The sequence below is a fragment of the Tachysurus fulvidraco genome, chromosome 4 (assembly GCF_022655615.1).
Source record: "Tachysurus fulvidraco isolate hzauxx_2018 chromosome 4, HZAU_PFXX_2.0, whole genome shotgun sequence".
Taxonomy (NCBI): Eukaryota; Metazoa; Chordata; class Actinopteri; order Siluriformes; family Bagridae; genus Tachysurus; species Tachysurus fulvidraco.
Window position 1 is genome coordinate 19,576,510 of NC_062521.1, and position 19,958 is coordinate 19,596,467.

Genomic DNA, 19,958 nt, shown 5'->3' on the forward strand with positions numbered 1-19,958 from the left:
AATAAAACAAAGACAAGGATTCTGCAATGCTGAAGGCAACGTGGCACGAATGAATACGGAAGACATTTAGACACATAAGGGACAGGTGTGCTGAGGCGGGAAGGAATAGACAAGGGCAAGGCAGACACCTGAACAAAAAACGTAAACAAAAGGCACATGGAAAAATGTCTGGGATAGATCCTGACAGCGTGGATTAGCCCCTCTCATAACAAGGTCTTGAGTTTAGCATTGTTTCAGCTGCATTGCACTGCCAAGGTACAAAATTTTACGGCATAGTCCGGACACCCCACCGTTACATCTTCTACCCCAGCTGGATGCTCAAATACCTCATGTATGAAATATATAAAGTTCTGGCAGGGTGTTTTCACCAGGGGGTCCACACCCTATGTTGCAGAAGCCCAGACATGAGCTTTCCCCATAAGCAACATCAAGGAGAATGTGCACTTGGTGGAGTCCTCCCTGTAAGCCTCAGCCTGGTGCGTGAATAAGACCTCACATTGGTGTAAAAATCCTTTGCAAAGGTCTACGGAGCTGTCAAACTTGTTGGTCAAGGCCATATGTTGGGATTCTACTCAACTGTGTGCTTACATCTGAGGGCCTGAATGAGGCGGTTGTTTGTGGTCTTTACTCTTGATGAGCAGCCAGCAGCTGATGAGCAGCCACCCTGATGAACCACCATGGCTGAAGCTAGGTTACGTTTCCTTGATCCAGGGCAGGCAAAGTATTCTGTGATGGAACTCTATACATGGTGGATGAAGGATCGACATGTAGTTTTTCCAGACACAGAGCGAGTGCAAACAAAATCCAAAACAGTAGGTAAAGTTAAGCTTGGCAAAAACGAGCACAAGAGTTGATAACCAGAATCAGAATAAACTCTGCCAAAATCACAATACACTCAAATGAATCAAATGCCAGAAAACAGAAACAGGTCAAATAGCAGGATGCAAACAATTAAAAATAAAAGGCTTGGAATAGCAGCATGTCTGTCCTTAATTGTCCTTACACCTGGACATAAACCAGAAGTGTCAATACTCCCATGATGGTTCCCTCTGAGGAGAAGTCCCAGGGTGCATTGTTACATTTGGTTTCATCAGAAAAAATTAGGTGTGTTTTATTTTTTGTTTAAAAGGCATTCGTCTAGCCACCCTACCCCATAGACAGACATGAAAAATATGAGAAAATGTCACATGCAGAGGGAAAAAAGTACTTGCCAAGTATCTCTGCAGCTCTTTTGACAGCCTTCCTTTGCGATAGGGTTTCATCCTTTTGTGAATTTTTGATGGAACATGGCTTCAGCAGATGAAACAAAGCAGATGGCACAAAAATGTTACAAAAACTACTGATATTTACAGTATATGGGGTTTATCAGAATCATTTCAGTGATGACAGCTGTAGGATAATTATTCTTGAACATGTGTTTCAGTGTGACTGGTTAATTCTGAATGAAGACTCATTGTTCATTAAAAACATGGTGTTAAATTTTCTATTTCACATAAAATGTGGATCTGACATTAGTTATATTGCTTTCATTTTTAGATAGATATAAAACCAATATAAGTAGTTTCATTTACATAACACAATTTCATTAATTCATTACTTCATCAAAATTATTCATTCATAACTTCTTTTAAAAATATCCTGCTCCAGTTCCCTGACCTAAACCTGATTCTGTTAGAAGATGCCCTTTCTATTATAAACCATATATTTCCATTTGTAAAGGGGAAATGAAGGGCTCAGAATTATTCATGCAGCATGAAATAAGTCAAGTACTAATGGCAGACCAAATGTAGAATATGTATTAGTTATCAGGGAATGAGGCACACTGAAGAACTTTAGTACTGATATTAATTTAGATCACAATTATAGAACATGACTCATAAGGAAACTAACTTGTTCACGACTCCTTGGGGAACCTAGGGACCACATCAGCAGTGGGACATTTCAGAGGCTATGAAAACAGCATAACAGCATGTTAAAACTAGGTCACTTGGAGCATTAGTCACTGTGAGATACAGCAGGTTAAAGGTTTTACAACTTGATAGAGTTATGTGTTCTCCCACACAAATTAGTATCTTTTTCGACTGTGTTCTAATGACAGGATAGATGTCACCTGGAATACTGGAAAGGTTTTCAAATAGAGTCCTAAGGACTCTTAAGTTCATGCTGCTCAAATTCTAGTTAAGTGACATCTGCAAAGCTTAGATCTTTGGTGGAGACCACAATCAGACTATTTTTATTTTTACAGTTATAGTTCACAACATTTATAATTCATAGTTTGTTCTAATTATCTAATTAATTATGTTATAGACTGTTATCTAAATAATAATTATACACTTTTTTCTTTTGAGGACCCCTGTAGTAAACTGATTAAAAATTTTTTTATTGCACTCAAAAAAAAAAAATTCTTTAAGCTGTATTTTCCCCACTGATCGATGTGAGCAATCATTTCGTCTAAAATCGACCCATCAGCAACACCGCACACGTGTCCCCTGCAGTTCCAGCAATGGTGCCATGTACCTGTCTCGTACAAACACAATTCGATACGTCTCGTTGATTTAAATCGTACGTTTAGAAAAGTCGCATCGATACCCATTTGGACCAATTGCACTGAAATGCATATGAAATCCAAATAAAGTCAAATAAACAGAAATTCTGTATCGTGCTACATTCAAAGAGATGGAAAGCCGACTAGTACCACTGAAACATTTAATTTAAGTAATAGAGATGATGTAAAAGCGTAACAAAATGCTGTTACGAGACCATTCACCGCTGTGCGCTCTTGCAGGACTGAAGCTTGGAGACAGCAGTTTGCTTTGCGCAGCCCCAGTTACGCACGCGCTCTATGCGCATTGCTGCTTGTAGGTAGTCGAGCGCAGCAGCTGGAAGGGGAGAGGATGAAACGTCGTTGTTCCTTGAGGGTAGGAGTGGTGCCTGGCAGGATGTTAATAGCTTATATAAAGCCATCGGAGACGCGAAACGGTAATCATTCCAACTGGAGACGTGACCCAAGATTACTAATCAAGCACTACAGAAACTTCACAAGTTCATGGAACCATCACTTTCCTGCATTCGCTAAATCACAAATAATCTGCGGACATACTGTAAACTACAATGCGCGCATGGATTATACAGACAAAAGAACCGTTATGGACTTCCTGCACCAACAGAGCACAAGCACGCAGATAATCAGCGCATTGCAATCATTCTGGCTTTGATCTCAACTTAATGCGTGCAAACATTATTCACGCGCATTCATGGCTATATAAATCATTACGCCTTGTACAGTACCAGAAGTTCATATGGACTGAAAACATGGGCTCGTTTGGAAAGGTAGTGAGCGGTATTAATCACACAACAGTAGCTGAGGCGATCCAACGAGATGATCCATTTTCCGGACCCGTAAAATCCATTGCGCCGTGGAACTTTAAAGTGTTGGCAGCGTGGATGGTGGTGATCACGTCACTTTCTCTGGGAGAGAACTTTCTGGTTATGTTGGTTACCTACAAGTTTAAACAACTCAGAAAGCCGTTAAACTTTGTCATTGTTAATTTGTCGGTGGCAGACTTTTTCATGTCACTGATCGGTGGGACTTTAAGTATTGTCACAAACTATCGTGGCTATTTCTTCCTGGGGTCCTGGGCGTGCGTGCTGGAGGGATTTGCAGTCACTTTTTTCGGTAAGCAATCATGACACCAAAAAGTATCGGGAAATTCTTCCAAATACAACAGTTTTCAACAGTTTCCTTAAATCATTTTTTATTCCTATATATAGCAAAATCCATTACAACGAACGCTTGCACGATTTCATTAACCTTTCCAGTGTACATTAGGATCCAACTCCAAAGATTTCTGGAGAAGTGATAGTTCTGGCATCTATTATTCTTCCAGTCATGGCTTGTGTAAGGAATACATCTGATAAATCTGAAGTCTTTTCTTTAAAGACATGACTCGATTATTTGAACATTACAAGATAGCTGTTATTTTAAAAAAAAAATACTGCCTTCCAGCATATTTCCTAAATTACCGAACTGTTAAAAGTAAATTTCCATAGTAAATAGAAGATGTAGAGGGATCTAGAATGAACTGGGGCAGTGGTGCATCACCTCAGCTCTACAGCTGCATTCTTTCAGAGGAAGGTACCATTGTGGTGGATAAAACAATTCTAATTACTATGATTGAAGCTTACAAATAGAATTATTAGAGAGTTTGACAAGGAATAGCTAATGAATACTCAAAGTGCCTCTACATAGAATCTGTTTTATAAGAGTGCCTACTGACACAGCATGTGACTGTGTTGCGTGTTTGTGCATAGGCTTATGGACTTTGTGAAATTGTACTTGAACCCATAATAGGATTATATTCTATCAACACAGAAGTTAGATGAAAGAAGCCCTGAATCGAGTTTGAAAGTGACTAAGGCAATGTTTGTGTGGAATAAGTTTAAGAACCTAATCTAATCAAATAAATTATATCTAATTAATCAAATCAAGACAAAATACTGCTGGATCTTTGTGCACTCATTGATATATTTATCATTTACTATTTACATCTTTTGATACAATTCTCCTATTCAAGTTAATTTTGTATGTAAAATGGCACCAAGGAAATTAATTAGACATAAACCAATGTTGTGGATGCTTGTCTTTTATAATATTTGGCAGCTTCAACTGCACCGTATGAGCTTTTTGAAATTAATTCAGCAATCTGAAATCTTGAATCATACAGAAATGACCATCCTTTATTTGAACAAGGATGGATTTTGAGTAGAACCATTTGTTTTCATTGTTGGGGTCTGTTTTGATTGTTTCAGTATTAAGTGGAAGCCCACTTCTGGGAACAGAGCAAAAAACCTGATAGCACCTGAAACTGACAAGTCCTTAAGACCCAAAAGGTAGGAGATGTCAGATGTGAGACTCAAGCAGTTACAAATGCAATTTAGTGTTTTATTAAAAGGCAAGCAAATCTAAAACGGGATTCAAGGATGTGAAGGACGTGAACAATAAACAGGCAAAAGTCAAACAACACTATGAGGGGTAATCCACAATACAAAATCCAGGAAGCATACAGAGATCAAAAGCCAACATGGATAAAAAAGGTATGGTAATATCAGGCATGGAAACAGTGAGCATTACTTCAGGTGTGACAGGTGTGCATGATTAGAAATCCGGTGACTATGAATGTGACAAAGTGCTTGTGTTACTGGATGTGAAGTTCAGGGTGACCTTGGTTTTTGGCTATGGTACATACTGGAAAATGGAGTGTGCTGCCAGTACCTAGGCTGCCACGAGAGTACCTTTGATACATGGCCATGAGAACCTACTGGGTTGATGTTGCTTCCGAATATGCAGTATTATTGGTGAAATTGATAAATGTAATTTAAATATAGCTTATGATACAAGCTGTAGTTTTTTGAGGGTTCCACATGGTCAGTCCATTTGGCTTTACTGGTTTCTAATTTCTGAGACCTGAGGTTTTTTTCTCTCTAGACCCAAAGAAATACCTTGACACATAGGACTGACTGTGACATTCATGACAGAGATTGAGCATCCTTGTGCATCTTTTGATGGTGTCAGAATAGTTGGTTATAATAGTTACTTGGTTGGATGGTGAAATCTCTCGTGTCTGTCATCATTTGGAACTGCACATTCGGTGCTATGACATATCAACATGAAGTACTGTATATCAGCATCCAGTCCTGTTCAGGGCTATGGTGCATAAAAGATGGTCAAGGATAATTTATAATTCCTTAATGTAACTACTATAGCTGAACATCATGGTCCCATTATTTATCCCATAGACTTGCAGGATTCGTGTTCCCAGAATAGGCTGAGGATTCACTGCTACCCAAACCATGATAAAGTGTTTACTGAAGATGAATGATTGAACAATGTCAGCATGCTTTTTGATTCAGTTCTATAGACTGTGTATGTTTTTTTTAGTTAATATTTTTAAGCTTTGAGGAGAATATGAATGTATTTAACACTGTGATCCTGGGCTTTTCTATCACACCAGGTATAGTTGGTATGTGGTCCCTGGCTACCCTCTCATTCGAGAGATACTTTGTCATCTGTCGTCCTCTGGGAAACGTCCATCTGCGGGTTAAACATGCAGCACTGGGACTGCTGTTTGTCTGGTCCTTCTCTTTTGTCTGGACCATCCCACCTGTACTGGGATGGAGCAGCTACACTGTTAGCAAGATCGGCACCACCTGTGAACCTAACTGGTGAGAATAAACAATAAAAAAACAGACTGGTACAGACAAGCTTATAGTGTTTGCTGAGTTCTACCAATGATACACTTAAATATCATATACATTACATACAATATGGCCACATAAATTACCAGGGAATGCAAACAGGGTCGACATTTTACACTATTCTACACTGCAGCATTGCAGACAATCAAGGTATAAGCAGTAGTGTGTATAAAATCTTTTTTATATTATAAAACCTTTTTTTGAATAATCCCATTTTGCTACAAGTACTTATGGTACAGATCACTTATTCATACAGATCATTAATGTAGAAAGTTTGAATTGCTGCACTGCTCACAAAAGACCCATTTCGTGTGAAAACACTTTTTAGCACCTGAGGGTTGCAGACAAGTAAGTTAAATATGTCTGAGTAATGGTGCTCTGACTTCAGGCTGAGAAGCATCTCCGATGTACGTTTTACCTTATTTAAATTGTGTGCTTTATTAACATTTTCAAATAAATTCAGGGTTGAACAAATCCGCAGCAGAGATGCCTGGGATTAGTAGGTATACTGTTCAGCATATTATTTTTAAGTTTATAGTTTTATAATTCAGAAACATCTTTTTTTCTGTTGATTTTTCCAAAACAAAAATCCATGTGATTTCATGTTCATGTTCACCTCAATACTGTAACTATATGACATGCTTCAAATCCCATTCCCTGCTGCACTCCACTTGTTGGCTGAAACACAGTCAGGATGACTTTAACTAGGTGGATGATTTGACATGCGTGAGTGACAGATGATCTTTTCAGGATGAGGAACAAGCAGGTATGTGAAACGGGACAAAACTGGACTAAATAACGTGCAGTGTGAGGCTGTTATATAACTCTCCTTCCTACAACACACTTCCACCTCACAGTTAAATATCAGGAGCAAATAAATATGTTAGCCAGATTTATGCTTAAACATCTATGATTAGCTTTTTTAGCTATATAAAACACTCAGTCCCTGATAAATTCTTGTTGAGGATGCATACACAATGTGCTACATTTGGAACTTTGTTAGAAAAAGATAAACAAACTCATTTCCTCAGTATGTATTAATGCACCTAGTTAGCTAAGTGACAATGCCATATTATAATACTGTATATGGATTACCACTTCCACTAATACGTGCTATCTACGTAATGTGACTGCAATATGCAGATGCTTGCTAGAAAATGCCTAGGTCAATTGAATGACCTTTGGTCTAAATGGCAGAGCTGTTCTGAGCAAATAATTTTAGTATAATTATCATGCTCTGTTTACAGCTGGGTCACAGACCATACTCAAGTATTGTTAATCCTTTAGTGCCTCATTTCTGTGATAAAATCCAAAGATGACATTCACTTGCTGCTATATTTGTACATTTCAAATCCTTTTGTTTGGATGAGAACAATGTTAAAATTCTACAAATGTCACACGAGAGCTTGGATAAACAGGTGCTTTTGTCACACTAGAGTTAACTCTTACCAGTTCACTACACGGTGATAGTAATAAATCAATAATAACAACAATAACAACAACAATCTTCCCTCTTCACTGTCTGTCCTTAAATAAAGGCTTGGTTTGGACTCTCAACAGGTACTCTGGTGACCAGCATGACCACACTTTCATCATTACATTCTTCCTCACCTGTTTCATTCTTCCTCTGGCTGTCATCATCTTCTGTTACAGCAAATTGCTCCGAAAGCTGAGAAAGGTTAGTCTGATGCTCCTGCTGGTGTTCAGAGACATTGTTTTGGATTAAACTGCATGCCATTAGTCATCAAAAAATATTACAGAAAATGACATGCACTTTAAGATAATTATAGACAGTTATTGCATATAATTTGTTCTAGATAGAAGTGATTTGTCACCTTCATGCTAAAAAAAAAAGTTTAGAAATTCTAATTGCTGAACTTAATAGTAGAGCGTAGTGTGTTTGTTTTGAATCCCACATTCCATTGTCTCTGTGCAGGTGTCTCACTCTCATGGCAGACTGGTGAATGCCCGGAAGCCTGACCGGCAGGTGACTCATATGGTTGTGGTGATGATTGTAGCCTTCATGGTGGCGTGGACACCATATGCACTGTTCTCTGTCATCGTTACTATTCACCCGACCATCAACTTACACCCTATTTTGGCTTCTGTTCCCGCCTTCTTTGCAAAAACTGCTGCGGTCTACAACCCCATCATCTACGTCTTTATGAACAAACAGGTACGGAAGACGTTAAAACTTATAGTATTTTAGGATTTGTTCAATGTTTTCTACAGAATCACTCTGAACAGATTTAAGCTATGATACAAAAGCAATTATAGCCCAGCACTGCTGAGTTCTCGAATCTAGCCTCAACATTAAATATCTTCAGAGTATTGGGGTGTGGCTGAATTGAGTCTGGCATCCATCTGTCTGACAGTTGGTTTGAAAATATCACAGCATGTTGGCATAAGATTGAATTCTGAAGGAAACCAAGCAAAGTGGTTATTTTATCTCTTCCTTCTTCAGCCACGTTTGTTAGATTTTTTTTGCTTCTTCCTAAATAAATCATCGGTCATGAATAAAAGAAAAGAATACAAGTGAAACGGCAAGATGTAAAAAAAAAAAAAAAAATACATTGATTTACCCAGCTAGATAGCACCCATTTTTTTCTGCTGCACACTGAACCATTTTTTATTTCAGAAACAATACTGGCATTATTGTCAACCATACTGAATTAAATTTTTATTGCCACAGTGGCTCTCACTCGAGAGAATCAAGAAGGAAGAGATGCATTAGTTATGCTACAGTACATGCATGTTATTCTAATGTGGTACTTGTAAAATTTAATATTGATCATTGTACTAAAATGCATTAAGGAAAAAACATTCATTGATATCTTCCAATATTTTATAATTTTAAAAGCAAAGCCCGATGACGCCTGAGATAGGCACAGGCTCCCCGTGACCCGAGGTAGTTCGGATAAGCGTAGAAAATGAGTGAGAGTGAGTGAGTAAAAGCAAAGCCAAATACCACTCTACCCATGCGTTTAAAGAGATGACTCTTGTGATCGCCTACAGAATTGTGCAAGCCATAAGGACATCTGACAACACTCTATAAAGCAAAGATAACCTGAAAAAAAATTACGAAACAAAATGGTTTTATATATGAGAATGATTATAGGATCAGAATACATTATCAATATTTGAAGTGACCACCTTTTACTTTAAAACAGCACCAGTTCTCTCAGTTGACAGGAAAAACAAGTTTATATAGGTATTTTGGAGATCCTGTCTCAGATCCTCTGGAAAATTTAGCTTTGACCTTTGCTTCTGTTTCTAATTTTTTTTTAACAGCAGCCATAATGTGGGAGACATACAGTACAGTTTTTTATGCATATAAAAAAACTGGTTACATAAGATTTTTACACAGTCTTTTATATCTTTTATAAGGCATCCGTTATAATCATATTCATTCAGTTCCATTACATCATCATACAAAATTGTAGTTCCGATCCTTATTTTTCACTCCAGTGTCCAATATTCAAAAGCTTTTATAAAGTACCTCTGGCTTCTACCTACAACAATGAAAATAACATTGTTTTATCATAGTCTATGGAATTATAATGTTTAAAATAGAAATTTTCAAATCAAGCAATATTAAACTTAATTTTGAAACCTTGAATGAAAATAAAACACATAATTTATTAGTAATTTTCATACACTTTCAATGGCTGAAGAAGAAAGGTTTCATGTGGTTCATATTGCCCCAGTTAAGGGTCTCTGCTGCTAAACGGGTTAGTGTGTTAATCTAAAAAAATGGAAAAATAAAATAAGTAAGTAAATAAATAAGAAGAACACATAATAAAGATATACTTCCCTCAAAAATGCAGACATGTGTAAATAGATATAGAAGATTATCAGATTTCGAGGCTGTCCTGCCTCACACTTGATCAAAGAACATCTTTCTTTTTTTCTTAATAATTTAAGCTTTATTTTGATGACTGGCCTTTATCTTGACAAGGCAAATCCTATTAAAGTCACATGGCAATATCTGTTACTGCAGATTATGACCAATTCCTATTACTAGACCATGGTGTGGGACCTTTAACAGTCTGAGTCCTTTTTGGCAGCACACACTGTAGTATTCATTAAGACATGAAGTGTAAACTATGGTATGTTTCTACTGTTCAGATTATTCCTCATGCTTTTCAAAGTAGCAGTTTGTAATTTTAGAAAAATCATCCAATTCTAATTACACTAATTACCTCTTTAAAATCATTGTGTGTATGTGTTTCATTGATTTGTTCACCTCTCTATCTATTGGTTTTAATAATTGGCTTGGAAATATTGCAGAAACTCAACCCACAGCCCTCTCAAGGGGTTCGCAATATTGTGAACCAAGGTTTGCTTAGAAATGGAAAAAAGGAAAAATTATTACCTTTAGAAATGTGTAGAACTTCTGATGAATGTGGTATTCTTAAAAGATCTAGTACAGAAACATTGTACTGCTTTTAAAGGAGAAACAAATGTTTAACTATGCTTCAGAATTTTCAAGGTTCATGTTTATACCAGTTCTTTTTTCTTTTTTTATCATGGTTATTATTAATCCAGACAAAGCCTGAGAGGCATGGAATTGAGGCTGAAGAACATGTGAGGGATGTCTTAAAAAACACAGGAATGAACAATCTGCTTTCTGGCATTTAATTAAAATGTTCAGTAACCTACATTTTCAGCTGTTACGGTTATTAGAAGTCTCACTACACTGTCATGGCAATTAGCAGGATTAATTAAACAAATCGCTCTGCTTTGCTTTATATATATACAATCTTCCATGTACTATTTTGTTTTGTATATGTTTAGAATAATTTGTACATTACAATACATTTTTTTTCTTTCATTTAATCTATCTTATATAATCATTAGTGATTTGAATTTTTCCAGCATGGCACTAAACTGGGGTTTCGTCATGCCGCTGGGGAGAAATGCTTGTCACTGGTTTGGATTGCTTTTCCCCCTGTTAATAAGAGAAAAGGAATATCAGGGGAACTCTTGTCATAACTAGAGTAAAGGAAAATCGGTTGTTATGCTCTAAAATTGGGCCCTAAGGACTGCTGCTGTACCTTAAGGTGATACATTTACATTGTGCACACCTTGGAAAATGAAAATGTACCTGTAATGAAATATGCCATTATTGTAAATTATATAGGCAGATTAGATTTAAACTGGATTTACTGTGCCAGTTTTACATGAGTCTCGCAATTTGGCTTATTTATTGTCAAGCTTTGCATTCAAGAATGGAATTTATCTTCATTTTACCATCTGTTACCCTCACAATGTACAAGAGCGCAATAACAGGTGATCTGAAGAATTTATATCTAGCTTAGATATAGAATATAATTAAAAAGCTTTTGTACACAAGATACAGTACTTTGTCCTTTACCTATTAATATGGCCTTGGTCACATTTAGATCCTTGAATTTAAGTTAAACAATAAAATTAAAGCATTAAAGGCATGAGCTTGGATTATTTTATTTATTTATGAGGAGAGAAATTGGACAATAAGTGACAATCGTGTTTTTCAAAAAAAAAAAAAGTCATGTATTTTAAACTTTTTTTGAAAATTGTTTTAAAGAGTGTATAAAATTAATAATAAAATTATTTTATACACACATTCTATTCTATTCTATTGTTTTACAGTATGTGTAAATTGGGGTAAAGCTGTTTAGAATTGCTTCCATTGCTCCAAATTACTGTTTTCATGGATCACAGGTACTCTTCTTTCCTCACAGGATAGTATTTAATGATTTAGTCCCTAAAGATTGTTCATTGATTATGAGGCTGTCCTTCACTCCTGGAAAAGCCCATGCATTGCATATATTGTTAAATAAAAACATAAACCCAGGCAACTGAACAAAGAAGTTGCTCAATATAAGCTACTGGATTGAGTCATGAGTCAATCATGTGTCCTCTAGTTTGGAAAAGGGGCTCATTTAATGTGCTTATGTGAGTAAAGAGTTACAGTATTAATATGTCTTTTATATCTAGGGTTCATAGATATCTATCAACATTAGTAGTTAAAAAATAGATTATACGCAAAGCCATTAATTCATATTAAGACCACAGACATGACTAATGCCTGAGGGGAAACTGTATTAGGCTAAATTTGATTCCCTTTGCATGAACTCATTCAAATAAACTAAAGCATGTCTATACAATAAGAATTGCAGGTTTGGAGTTTGTTAAGACATGTTGATAGCATAACAGGATCAGCCATTATAGCATCGACTGCATCTTTATTTTTGCTCATTCAACTAACACATAATACAGGGTATAATTTGTATGCTGGAGTAACACCAACAGCAGTCTAACTTAACACCAGCTGCTAAACAGATATGAGACATAAATCACAGAACATATACAGCAAGACTAATCAGGGGGAAGACAAACATCAAAACAACATGAGAGGACTGGTTATAAACTATAAATGTGCATATGACAGCTGGAAAAATTTAAGTTATGAGCTTTTTGCCTCCAATCCTAAAAAAATAATACTATAATTTATCTGTGTTAAGCTATTGGTTTGCATACAGAAATTTTAAAACCCAGTTGCATTACATACAACCTAGAAACCTAGATTTTTACCCCCTAGGACGGGCATCACCAAATGGCGGACCGCGGTCCGGATCCGGACCGAGTGACGGGTCTGCCCGGACCCGTTAAAATTCTAATATTATCATATTAAGCATCTCCTTATTATAATCTAATATTATAAGATTATTTAAGCTCTTTGATACTAATAAAATATAAATCTTTCGTTCATGCTTTCGTTCATTGTTTCTGTTCCATACTCCAGAGCAGAAGGTGGCAGTAATGCACCTAATTACAGTGGCAGGACAATTAAGATTCAACCTGCTGGCAGGACAGTTACATGTCCATTTCTCTCACTAGGAACGGAAGATGGAAAGGGAGTAAGGAGAGGTGGAAAGGAGAGAGGAAAAAGGGAGCTGCTCAAAGCTCTGCAATTTTCTTTTATTCAGTAAATTCTGCCCTGTTCTATTTTACTTGAAATGTCCTTTTGCCTAAGGTTCCTGTGTTATTAATGTAGTTAATGTTTAAAAAAAGGGCAGCTCAAAAGTCTTTTGTTTCATTTTTTTTCTTAAAGATTAAAAGCACTTTTATTTTATTCAGAAGATTCTGAATGTTTTACATTACATGAAATATAGTCCCTAAGTTCAGGCTGCTCAAAGCTGTGTTTGCACTTTTTATTTTTTTATTCAGAAGAAATTCAGTGTCTGTTGTCTGTTACTTGACATGTAGTAAAGACAACTACAGTATTGTTTTCCATTCAAGTGCCATACAAGTTCAGACTGAAGACACTTGAAATTTAACAATAAATTATATAGAAATGTACGTGTGTTATTGATTTTATTAACATGAGGGTGCACTATTTTAAGTGACAATATAAGATTCGGACCTTTGCTGGGAGGAAATTTTAGTAACTGGACCTCTTTGAATTTTAATTGAATACCCCTGATCTAGGAGATGTTCAGTTTGTGATGCAGCTACTGAGAAAGACATGCACACTCAACTCTAATAGTACTCAAATATGAAAGAAGCTTTTAGAATATTTTTTCCCACCATAATAGGATTGTGGATACAACCCTGATGATCCTGATAACAGTTATCTGCAATTTTGGTAGAGTTATGTCTTTGTTCACATACTACAAGCAAGACAAAAGCTGTTTCATTGTGGTTTTCAGAATACAAGCTGATTCTCGGAATAAAAGGAGAAATGATTATACCAACAGCATTTGGATAAAAGTATACACTTTTTGACAGTGTAGATCCAAAGAAACTTCTAAACTGGAGTAGCGATATGGATATACCAGACCATTATTTATTTTGATAATCACACCCTCCAGTGTCACCCAAATGAGGATGGGTTCCCTTTTGAGTCTGGTTCCTCTCAAGGTTTCTTCCTCTTCCATCTAAGGGAGTTTTTCCTTGCCACAGTCACCTCAGCCACCTCAGGCTTGTTCATTGGGGATAAATATAAACACATTTAAATCTAAGTCTAATATTAATCTTTGTGTTATATTAATTGTTGTATAATGTTACATTTTATGTATTATGTTTCTTATGTTCTGTAAAGACAATGTCCATTGTTAAAAGCGTATAGAAATACATTTGAATTGAACTAAATTATTTCAGGAGCGCAGGATATATAGAGGCTAGCTACATGGACTAAACCTCCTTGATTAGGTGATATTTTGAAGAAGCAATCCTAATTCTAATGAGACCACGGTTATAAATTAACACATCCTATCAGTTCTTGTCATGTGAGATTATTACATTAAGTAAGATGATTAAATCAAGTAGATTGTGTGAATTCTTAGCTTTTATTTTTAATATTATTATTACTGACATGTCTTTCATGTCATCAGCAGTGATCAAAAAAGTGTTTGAACATCTAATATCACCACCAGCTGTCATTTATGGTATGGTATGTTTTTCAGTTCAGGAAGTGCCTGATCCAGCTGCTCAGCTGCAGTAGTAACACCACAGTGGAGGTTAACCAGTCCACAGACCGAGCAGGCATGACCGGTGAGAGCAACACGGGCGAGATGTCAGCTATAGCTGCCCGAATCCCTGCTGCTAGCACTCCAAATCCTAACGGGCAGCACAGCAACTCTTGCTCCTACAGCCCGCTACCCATCCCAGAAAACAAAGTGTGCCCTATGTAACTGAGCAAGACATGAACTGTACTTGACAATTATTGAACATCTTTTCCCACCACAATAAAAGGATTGAGTGTGCATCACCTCTGAAGCTCTAGTGGCCTGTGAGCAGAGACAGCTTTATCAAAGCCAGTACCCTCTGGATAGCAATATCTAAATATATATATATATATATATATATATACATATATATATATATATATATATATAGTGGCTGGTACTACAGTAATAGTGTAACAAGACAACATAACATTATTAATTACCAACCTCCAACAACTCATCATCTTTAAATTGTGTATGATTCCATTTTATGAAATTGTATTATATTTACATTTATTTATACCACTAAATAAATTACACATAACGTAGTTTTAACAGGAATGCTTTCTCTACTTTGGAGATTACACTCAATTGTTTTGTCATTTCACTCCGAGAACAAAAATACTAAGTAAGTCAGAGTGAAAAGATTTCAGAACGAACTGTGTTTATGTGGTAGTAATGTAGAATTGTTATTAATTGAGGTAAAACAGTGTCTCATGTCAATGTTATGTCTCATGACATGTCTCATGTCAATGTTATGTCAGTGATAAAAGATGACATGATGTGTGCCAATTAATTAACATTTTAGCAGTCAAAAAAAAGTTTTCACAGAAAGGATTACTGAAGTTGTTCACTTTTCACATCAATACATTTGCTTTTACACCACAGTACAGTCTTACTGATGGTATAGATCCAAATGAACTGAAATGCTAAGTGTTATATAAGTCTCTATTACTAATACTATATTATAGAATGCTTTAAATCATATACAAGATCATTCGAATTATTTGAAGTAAACTATCTCAGAATAGCATCGTTTTCTTAATTTCTTTATTTATATTAACAAACAGCAAATCCTGCTTTCTAGCTCTCTGATGACATTGAATAATTCCAGTGAAGGTTGTAGAAGGGTCAAGTTATTCGAAACACTCAGAACAGCACTCTTTGAACTCACATCCCATTTAAACAGTAATGGATTTTTTACTTTCACATGGACCTACTCTTATTCTCCCTGATTGGGATTCAATTAGACTGAGAATGTGTGCACACAATGCAGTGTATTCTTTTATTCTATGGTGCTAATGTCTTTAGTCTAAGTTCTTAGTTTAAGTTATTTTAGTCTCTACTGGTAGTCCAGTGAATTAGGTGTTTAAGGTGTCAAAAGATTGTGAGTTTGGATCCCATGGCCACCAATCTGCCACTTTGAGCAGGGCCCTTAACCCTCACTTGCTCAGCTGGGTAAATGAAATAAATGTACATTGTTTTGGATAAGGGAGTCTGATAAATAACATAAATTGTAGTCTATTTAGTCAGAACATGTTGATTAATATCCTGTATATGTTGATAAAAATCACATCTCTGACTGTAGCTCTAACTAAAATGACCTTAAAATTGAATTTAAAAAAAGTCTTGTCAAATTAAAAAATGTTCAGTGGGATACAAAAGTCTGAGATCCATGTAAATTGCTTTTTTAGTTTCATCATTAACCTCTTCTCCTGAAGTCTGTGTTCAGATGACAAAAAAATGTAAGATAAAATGGATAAAAAGGTTTTACACAAACTTGTGGAGTCTGTGCACACTGTTAATAAAGCAAAAAAGGAGATTTTACACTTTAAATAAGCACTTTTTCTAGTGCATTCTCATTAGACAATCATCTCTTTCTGCTAGCTCACTATCAGTCCATGATTACACTGAAAGATTTACTTTATCAACACAATCCATGTAGCTGGCTAATGCTTGTTATTGTTAATGCTGATGACAGTTTTAACTTTCTGCAGTGCTGAAAACCTTCCAATGTGCCACAATATGCATCCAGTAAGACCAGTTTCCAACACCGGTTTGTACATTTACTCTCAGTCATGTGCAGAACATCTACAGTTAATTCTCTCCTCTAGCTCAACATAATGCTTAAAGCCTGCTCTCTTCTTTCAACAGGTATGTCGCATGTGGATCTTGACTGCCCACAGCTGCTTGTGTTACTGATTATTTTGTAAATACATTGAAAAAGTGTCTACATGGTGTCTAACTGTCTCATACTACTGATGCCATCAAATTTTTAGTTACTTATTCAATGAAATCAAATAAATTCCACTGTGTTTTTACCACTCCAGTCTCTATTTTTTCCCTAGGTTTTTCCTACAGTATGTTTCTGACAATGTTTCATACTAATGCTGTTCTAGTGCTAGATTATTGACTTTAAATCATTCCGTTATCAATCATTGTAAAACTATTTCTTGTTATGCATTACCGGTGACTCACACTACAGAGCGTTGGACTGCCACAGTTTTATGAAGCTATATTACACCATGCTATATTAAGCTATATTAATAACATGAACCTTTTTTCTTTTTCCTGATCCAAGAAGAAAAATCTTCTAGACTTATTACTCTTAAGAAATTGTGTATAACCCATTAAGAATGTAGGTATTACCTGTTAAAAAAAAAAAAAAATTAAACCACATACAGTAATAGGATGCAAAGTGTGAAACTTCCAAAGAAGATCCTCCAGATATATTTAAATAGATCTTTCTTTTTTGTGTGTCTTCAGTGTCTTCTTAAAACTATTTTTCCTCTTCAGCAAAACCAAAGCTAAAATACATACATTATGCAGGACAATGGGACAAGGATATGTGTAAGCAAATTCTATTATACTGGTCACTGTACTCATTAGGATCTTATTACAGCACTAGTCCGCCTTGTCATGTGCCATTTATACTTTGCCAGATCTCTTTTCCTGATAATGAATTATATTGGATTAAGTGAGCCTCCTACTATCTGCCATTCCTGTACAGTGTTACCCAGACCCATCCTCTTTGCATTATTGTACTCCAGATTCTAATAAATACAACTCACCAGGGGCTACACGAAAAGGGTTGCCTGATGAAAAAGATGAATGCCTATCGACTGAGCAGGGACTAAACTAATATGCCTTGAGTTAGAAAAAAGGGGGGGGGGAAATCCATCATCTACTAAAATAGCATAGTTTCTGAAGGGTTGAACTTTAAATGAGCAATGTTTAATAAAACAAAGTGACCTTGTCAAGTCATTTCTGTCCTTAAGAAAATGTCATTTTAATTCCACATTTCATAGCATAAATTAAAGACTGACTTCACTAATATGGTGATTATCTATTTTGGTAATTTCTGCAATTTGCATTAATCTTTCACAGCTGTCACTGAGAAAATTGAGGGATGAGATAGACGGTTATTCAGGCAAATAGATTGGTATATATAGGTATAGAGATATTTGGACGTTGCAGAAAGTTGTCAATACCAATGTGTATCATTGTAGAGACAGCACTGGTCATTTTCCATTTGTGAAGGTGGATCCAGATCCTTTGCCAGGATCACTGATCACAATGCAAGCATGCAACCAGTCCATTACAGGGCAGATATAAGGATTAGTTCATTCAATTTGTTAAGCTAAAATGATAGTAATATACATATGACCAGTCTGATCATATAACTAATTTTAGCAAGTATACCAGAACATTTATGGATCCAGGTTTCTCTGCAAAAAACATCTGCAAGCCATAATAAAAGTAAAATAGAAACTTACCACCATACAGCACGAACTTTGATCTGAGACGATCCTGGAAATAAAATAAAGATATTAAATAAATAAATCAAAACAATTGAAATTCAGCCAGAAATGCATTCAGAGAAAAGACTTGGCAGAAAAATCCCGTATTTCCACACTGCCAATAGGTTCAGGTAAGCAGCACAATCATTTGCTTTATAGTGTGTTTGTGTAAAAATGTCTTTTATCTGCTTAGAAGAGCATTTGTTTAAAGTGAAAGATGCTTATACAGAATGTTTTTAATCTCTTCGACTCAAAGGCCATAAGGAAAATGTTGTCAGCATCTGATGAGATAACAAGTCAATACACACTGGCTTTTAATTACCTCAAAATAAGAAAGGTCTTACTGTGAAACTGATCTGGATGTTCAGGAGATTTAACATGGCCTTCCTTTGTTACGCTCTGCTTAATTCAACTTATTAAAGGTTTTTGAGACATTTATTAAAAATACGTGAATTAAAAGAAATGTATTGCACTTTTGAGTTTAACTGCTGGCCCAAAGGAATAATGGCACAATTTTCACTTTCTTTTTGCACTACAGCCTTCAAAGTTTGAACTGATTTAAACTGGTACATTATATCCTCGATTCTATTTGAAATATACACATTAAAAGGTACAAAAAAATTACTTCAGGATATGCAGTTACAACATTACAATCAAGTGTCACAGGTCAAGAATTTTTCCCAAAAAAGATCATCTCAAGGTACAGACGGACATGATGTTCTCCAAAACCTAAACACTGTGTTCCAAAAAGCTGAGAAAGCAGAGAGAGGTTCAACGTTGTCATCGTCAACGTCAACGTTGACAGCTACCAAACATGGAGCACGAAAGCTATCACTGCTGTTTTCTGAATCACATGAATCCAGCCAGCTGCATCTTTTGAACTGTAGACTATAAAGTGTCACAGGGCTACAGATCAAATTATCCACCCTCTTCCACATTCATGAGCTCATAGTTCACAATTGGCTAGTGTCAATGTGATATATGTCACTTGATATTGAGTATGCTTCCCTGAGAGCACAGGCAACTGAGAGCACAAGCACATAGCTCTTGGGACTCCCGGGCATGGATGGCTGAGACATCATCAGAATTCAAACGATCTTCGGATGACAGGGTTAACTCTTTTTTTGCTGCACCATGCAGAGTATGTTAATTGTTGCTATATGATATACCACATTTCAAACAAAATTACTGAAGAAAATGTATATTTAAAAAAAAACCTTATACTCTAATCCATACTTTAGAAATGTCTTCTGTTCAATTATTTCACATTGAAAGTTTCTCTGTAGCTGATTTAGTAGATTTTTGGTTTAAGAAAAATGACCAGGCTCTCAGCTGATACTGTGCAAAAGACTGAAGGGCCAGTGTGACTTGCTGCTCTATCTGTGCCAGTGCAAATAGAGTACAAATA

At 36.0% G+C, this 19,958-nt stretch overlaps 1 protein-coding gene across 1 annotated transcript; it reads left to right on the forward strand.

The window, feature by feature from the left end:
• The first annotated feature begins 2,802 nt into the window (after positions 1 to 2,802).
• On the forward strand, positions 2,803 to 15,065 carry valopa (vertebrate ancient long opsin a). The gene is made up of 5 exons (XM_027175040.2): positions 2,803 to 3,676; positions 6,012 to 6,222; positions 7,816 to 7,933; positions 8,192 to 8,431; positions 14,709 to 15,065. Exons 1-5 carry the CDS (start codon positions 3,226 to 3,228, stop codon positions 14,934 to 14,936), a joined length of 1,248 nt encoding a protein of 415 aa, XP_027030841.2. The 5' UTR covers positions 2,803 to 3,225; the 3' UTR covers positions 14,937 to 15,065.
• Positions 15,066 to 19,958: the final 4,893 nt, after the last annotated feature.